The 7019-nt window shown below is 44.7% G+C and overlaps 2 protein-coding genes across 2 annotated transcripts in view; one reads left to right on the forward strand and one right to left on the reverse strand.

Annotated features, from left to right (window-relative positions):
* Nucleotides 1-1110, forward strand: part of TCERG1 (transcription elongation regulator 1) — a 63237-nt gene extending 62127 nt beyond the window's left edge. The window contains 1 exon segment of the mRNA XM_003354339.5: nt 909-1110. Within this exon segment, the coding sequence (XP_003354387.3) occupies nt 909-1110 (202 nt within the window).
* GPR151 (G protein-coupled receptor 151) lies at nt 3508-6754 on the reverse strand. The gene has a single exon (XM_013995300.2). The coding sequence runs from the start codon at nt 6516-6518 to the stop codon at nt 5253-5255; it is 1266 nt and encodes a 421-aa protein (XP_013850754.2). The 5' UTR covers nt 6519-6754; the 3' UTR covers nt 3508-5252.

Here is a 7019-nt window from a genome sequence, read left to right on the forward strand (position 1 = left end):
TTTTAAACATACTTTTGTTTTTTACTTCACTGCTTTTTTAGAAATATTCCCAGATATATGAGTTGTGTTTCATGAAGAGATTTTTTGAAATAATCCTTCACTGTCAATACTCACTGCCTCCTCTGAAGCCTGTTCATCGCTCATGCTAAAGGTTACAATCATCCTATTTAAGCTCAGCAAAAACATGTTTTTTCCCCTGAGAGGAAAGCAGTTTGCTGGATACTTTAAAAATTTTATAAAGTCAGCTTTAAAACAAGATTCTCTGTAACACACCCGCTAGTTCCCCATCCCCAACGAGTTGCCGGGAAGGCCATTTTGCAGTTGCTTAGCAATCAGGAAACCATTTTTGTTTCGTGCTCCCGCTTTTCTTCCTTTAAGAGAAAACTTTGAAGCATCTTAATGAAGGGTTTGTGCTCGGGAGGACAGGAAGTGCTGAGGGTGTGGTTTTTAGGAATTTCGTCATTGGATTTTTTGGTCAGGATCCTTAATGTTTTGCAACAGCTTGGGCTTTTAAATTAGATGTGAAGTAAGACTTCTTTCTACATTTTTATAGTTAATTTAGTGAAAGATGTGAAAGTGAAAGCTTGTGAAAGATGCTGGGATTGGCAGCCCCGCAGACTGAAGTCCTCTGTTCATCCACAGAACAGGTACAGCACGGGCAAGATTACCCACCCGCCCTCAGCCCTGATCTGGAGGGACCACCAGTAGGGGTGGGAGGGTAATTCAGCTTCTGAGGCCCTTTCACTCCTTGGAGTCTTTGCTGAGGCGACTTACAAAGGTGACCACTGCAGTGAAATTTTTCTTAAAAAAATGGAAACACAATTAGGAACTAGATGGACATTTCCGCTCATTTCTGAAAGACCTGTGAACAGCAGTCAGTAATTCTTGGACTTCTTTTCTTATTTCAGATCCAAAAAGCTAATCCAGGAATCCGATCAGCACCTGAAGGATGTAGAGAAAATTCTGCAGAACGACAAACGGTATCTGGTACTAGACTGTGTGCCAGAGGAGAGGCGCAAGCTGATCGTGGCGTACGTGGACGACCTGGATCGCCGGGGTCCACCCCCCCCTCCCACGGCGTCAGAGCCCACCAGACGGTCAACAAAATAATTCGTACTACTCTTCCATAGGGGTGTCTGTTAATTCAAAACGCTTGCATGAGCCAATTTTCAGGTTTTTACATGTACGTGCATTAGTCAGACTATTGCAAAACCATCTGATGAACAGAAGGAGAAGCATTTGTGAACAGTTTCTGAACAGAGAACACTTTGGAAATATTTATGCTTTTCTTTGTGTGGCATGACTGACATACATACTCAAATATAGGCTGTCTCTAGTAAATAAAATCTTGAAGCTAAAAAAAAATCATCCTTTTATGAGGTGTGGAAGTCAGTGACTTGGTGGCGTTCTTTCTAGCAGTGTTACACATGCAAGGCGTGAGAGCATTTGTGGTTTGAACTTACAAAATGCAAAATACCACAGACTCCAAAAAAACCTAAGCTGGGGTTTGTTCTGTTTTGATTTAGTTTTTTAAAGCGGGTAAAAGAAAAAACACTGAAAATTGAATACTTATCTTCCAGAGGCCTAATGGACATACTTTTACCTTCGTCTCTAAAGAACACCTTAGTTTCATTTGTTCACTTTTGTGCTTTGATTCTCCCCTTTGAGTTATAGGCCCAAGTCTTGTTGTTTAGCCTAAGAGAAGATTTATTTAGTAATGTCTTCTCGGGTGTGGAACCACGGTCATAGCTGACATGTTGGCCGGACTAGGACTGCTGGTTAAACCCATTTTATTCACCATTAAGTCATCTTTATCAATATTCTGGATTAGACAACAAATGACCTTTCTTGGGTGTTCCCTGTAAGCTGTCCTCCTGTTTGAATGTTAAATTTTTGTTTCTAAAGTTTAATTTTAAGATGTTTGAATGTTCAGTTTATGTATTTGAATTACAATAAACCAGCCCTTTTTATATATGTGGATTGTATATGATTATTGTTATATAATTTATAAAGATTTCTTTTAAACCTGTTCTGAAACGCAACAGCAAATGTAATCTGACACCAAAAAGCTGCAATCTTGAATATCACAGCATTTTAAAAGGCTTGGATGTAATAAATGATAGCATAAAAAGCAAGGACTTTGTAAAGAAACATCTGGTGCCCTTTCTCAGACTCTTAGCAGTAGCTTCCTGGCAAGCAGGTGCTGACCTCTTGTCTCTTCTCTCTTTCACATCAGCGTGTTGGTGACGGAGGCCCTTTGCCGGCCGCCTCGCCGCGTGTCGTGCACGTCATCCTGGGAAACTTACTTTTGATTCCTGGTGGTCTTTTTAGCTCTGCGAACTCTCTAGTTTAAGAAAAGATTCCTCTGTTTCATTCCTTCATAGATTTCTAGTTTCAGAGTTACAACATAAATAAAATATTTAAGAAAAATGTGTTAATAGGATAATCTGTTTTCCCTCTTACCTCCCACCTGCTGTTCGGGCAACAAAACCTGGAAAGAAGGACTGTGATAGACCTGTATTGGTCACATGCAGGCAGACACAGGCACGCACCGCATGCATACAGAAAGTCACATCTCTGTGACTTAGTGCTTAGCTAAATAAATATTCTGAGTGTCACAGAAATTAGGTGAACTCTTTATGTAGAATAAATTTGGAATGGATTATCTAAGGTCTTAACCTATAAAATTGGTGATAGGGTATTTTTCTTTTCCCTTTTTTCTCTTTTTTTTTTTTCAAGTTCATTTAAAAAAATGCATTGAGGGATTTTTGAAGTTCGATCAGAATTGAAACTGAAGTGTTTGCAGAGGGAGCGCATTATAGAATATGACTGTCCTAAAAGGCGAAATTTATAGGCTGATTTGTTTTTTTACTCTCAATCCCACATAGTATTGTTTGCCCACTCACTCTGTTCTGTTTCTCACTGAAAAAGTGAGAAAAAATGGTTTGTTGATACCTATTCTAATTTCCTACTTTTACCGTAAAGTATTTGGAATTAAGTTTTCATATAAAGTTAAACTTTTTTATGCAGATTTTGTTAAGGGATCAAGTCAGCTTTATATTAGGCTTTTTTTTTTTTTTTTTTGAAGCGTGGTTTACAATGTCGTGTTAGTTTCAGGCACGCAGCACAGTGATTCAGTTACGCACGCAAACACACACACGTTCTTTTCCATTATGGGCTATTACAGAATACTGAGTATAGCTCCCCGTACTATACAGTAGGTCCTTGTTGGTCATTTTATAAGTAGTGTGTGTGTGTTAATCCTAAACTCCTAATTCATCCCCCGACTAGGTTCTGAATGAGAAGGTCATTGTAAGTGCCCCGTTTGCAATAGCTGCATCTCGATTTGGTGCTTGTGAGCAGACTCTTTCAAAGTACGTGGTGATGCGCTGTCCTCTGACACTCGTGTCAGTGCTAAGGTCGAACCGCCCGAACATTTAGCCCTGCTGAAGGTGATGCTTTCCAAAGCGGCAGGCAAGACAAAAGACAGCTTCTGGTCTCCAAAAGTGTCAGCGGGAAAACGTAATTGTTTTATTTGTTTACACGTTCATTGTCCAAACACTGTAAGCTTACATCCTACATCTACAGTAGAGAACAAAAGTCTTTAATTCAACTGGTTCATCACAGTGCTAAAGGTGATCCCAGAATATAACTATTGTCTCACAAAACAGTATTTTAGGTAAGTTAATTGTACTTCGTGTGATCTTGTGAGCCTCAGAGGTCTACCTTCTGGGTTAAAGCAAAACCATGACCGTTTATAAAGAGTGAACAAACCAAAAATCCCTCAGTCTAAACATCTTTGAAAAAACAAAAATTCCATCCATGGCGTAGTTACATAGTTTCTCCATTGCTTGCCCCAAATTTAGTTTCTTTGTTTTTTCCCAGAGAGTACCCCTTCAGTGAAAATATCCCAAAATTCTATTACAGACTAAGAATCAGGGTAAGTGGCTTTATTACACTTCACAGGGGGAAAATGTTTCGTAATTGTTTTACTGGCTATGCTTTGCTTTGGTATAAACTGAGCAGCTGCCTCTTACATTATACCGGTAATGTGTTTGGGAACAAAATTTAATTTTACTGCTTTGCTTTCTGCATTGCCTTGTTTTCTAACCAGATTCTGTCTTATGTCCATTGAATTTTTTCTTTTCCATGCTCATTTCTCCCCCTCTCTTCCTCCCTCTCTCCTCTGCTCTGCCCCTTCTGTTTGGTTGCTCTTGAACATTATAAATTAAAAACCTTGAGGTATTTAAAACGTTGGGCAGGGTTCAAGTTCAGTGTCACGGCTGTGTCTTTTTCAAGAAGGATGATCATCTTTATACTTGACGGTCGCCTTCAGTAGGTTATTACCTGCATCATTCACCATGGTTTCTAGCGTATCTTGAGAGAAAGGAGATACTGGGCAGGACGGATTGATTTCTGTTGGAGAAATGCCTCCTGCGACTCTTGGGGAAGAGGTGATTGCAAAGAGAAAGAAGGGTGGTTTTTTCTAAGTTCTTTCTCCAAGTCAGAAGGCAGAGTGTCATACTAAGCTGCTAAAATCCCTGGACTTAGAAACTGAAGACTCACTGAGGTGCTTCAGAAAGATCAGTGAAGCAGATTTTCGTAAAAGGCAAAGTCTGAGTGTATTTAAATGTAGCCAGAGTAAGCCGTGGTGTGGAATTAGCCCAGAATTGGAGGCAGTCATGTTTCGTAGCTCCCAAGCTTCCGCCATGGAAATGCCGTGTGGATTTTCATCAAGTAATTAACGTTTCTTAAGCAAATAGAGATGACTCATTAAAAATGCGTTAAAGAAAAATTTCTTAAGTGAATGTGGAGTCTGAGCTTTTGTTATGTGAAATAAGGTTTGATAGGTGAAGTTAGAGTTAGCAGGTGCAGGAAGAAACTAAAGAGATTGAGCCTTTGACAGATAAGCTCTACTCCAGCCAATACTTAGCTCATCCTAAGGACTGCCCAGTAAAACAGCCATTGTGGACAAGTGACAGAAGAGCTGGCCTTTCTAAGCACTTGCGGCAGCAGCATCTTCCTACAACGAGTGTAGTTAAATCTTTGGACAGGTGGTAGTTCTGAAACATGGTTATTCTAAGGCAGCGTTCTACTCACCAGATTGGCACATTTGGAAAATGCAGGCTGCAAAGCATTTTTGTAATTCCTAATGGTAGAAAGTTGGATCATGTTTTATACGGCAGAGTCAGCAGCATGGATAAGCATCATTACCAATAAATACAGCCGTGGCCATCTGCTGTGCTTTGGACCTATTTGCCACGATCGCCTGTCTCCTGATCGTCGTGTTCCCAGGGGGCAGGGTCACTGTCCTGAACACAAGGGGCTGAGTCTCTCTCGTGCCAGAACTGCTCTACATCAGGCAGGGTGGGGATTTCTGCCTTGTCAGCTTTCCCTCGGCCGGAGGAGGGAGAGCCGGTCTCCCCTCTCTCTGGTATGGATGCTGGGGATGCCGGAACACTGTCGGGAAAGGCCTGTGAGTCGCCAGCAGGTGTCTCCTGCGACACGGAGGCCGTCGGACGCTTCTTGCTTATTACCCATTTCCACAAGCCTTCCCGGCCCTCCCTGAACTCCTCGGACGCCACCAGGAAGATGAGAGGGTTTGCGGAGGAGATGGAAAACATGAGGAGCTGAGACAGGGCTATAAAACCCTGCGGTGGGGCCGGGCCGCCAGCCTTCAGATGCCATGTCCACAGCCACGCTACCCACTCAGGGAGCCACAGCAGAGCAGAGGTGACGGCCACGCTCAGCAGCATCAGTGTGAGCTGCCTCGAGCGCATCTGGTCCCTCAGGTTTTGAGGCTTAGTGCCTCGTTTCCGGCATTGGCCATAAGCTCTCCAGAAGTAAAAGCTGGCAAAGAGCGATGGGAGGCAGAACACCAGGAGAGGGTAGAGCTTACCAAACACGGACATGAACTCTCGGGCCACGGCGGGTACAGCCACGAGGCACATCTCCACGCCTGCATGGTGCCTGGTGGTGCTGAAGAACCACTCCGGCAGGGGCAGCAGACAGGCCACAGCCCAGATGGCCCCCAGCACCGACCAGATGGTGCAGCTGTGGGTGCTCACTTGCCCGGCTGGGTCCCTGGCGTGCGCGCAGCACACTTTGGCCACTGCGACGATGGTCAGGCTCTTGGCTGCCATACACGTGTGGATGAACCAGTCAGAGGACTTGCAGACAAACCAGCCTAGATCCCAAACGCCTCTGGAGTACGCCGTGGCTCGGACAGGTGCAGAAAACAGCAGGAGGGAGAGGTCAGCCAGGCTGAGGTTGAGAATCAGGGAGTGGATCAGGGATGGCTTTCCCTTGCGGGCGCCGCGAAGGAGGACGCCGACCACGCACAGGTTCCCCACGGAGCCCACCAGGCAGACGGCCACCAGGAGAGCTGGCACCGTGCTCCTCCAGTCCTTGGAGTCGGAGGGCAGGTACCCACCGGCAAAGTGCAGGTGAGCGAAAGACACGTTCATGGTGCTCGAGTTGGAGTTGGCCAGGGCGGCCGGCGGCATCCCCTTTTCCATCCAGCCCCTTCCTGCAGAAGCGAGCTTCTTTTTGTCTTTCCGCCTTGGCTCTTTGGCGTGGGGAATAAATACGCCTTCGTCAGTGTCAAGTGACACCACTGGGCCCTCCCCTCGCTTGTCTCCTGAAAGGAGGCTGTGGAACAAGGTTGGAGGCTTGCTGTGCCTTGACTGCACGGAGCGACGGGCAGCGGGAGGGCATGGTTGAAGCTCATTAGCAAGTCTGATATCCAATTGTCAGTCCTGTGGAGTCAAAAAAAAAAAAAAAAAAAAAAAAAAGCCATCAATGATGAATGAGGAGAACACACAGGGGAGCGGGGTATGTTCCTGGAGGGTCCCTGGGGCCAGTCAAGGCAATTATTTTCCACTAGCTGTTTCTAAAAATTTGACTGCGGACTGAGACTCAGTAAACACCACCCCTGACCAGCCGAATCCTTTACACTCAAGCATGCATCCGAATCACCTCCGTCCAGCAGGTCTGGAGGAGGGCCCCAAGACGTGCCT

Source organism: Sus scrofa, chromosome 2, assembly GCF_000003025.6.
Source record: "Sus scrofa isolate TJ Tabasco breed Duroc chromosome 2, Sscrofa11.1, whole genome shotgun sequence".
In the NCBI taxonomy this organism is placed as follows: domain Eukaryota; kingdom Metazoa; phylum Chordata; class Mammalia; order Artiodactyla; family Suidae; genus Sus; species Sus scrofa.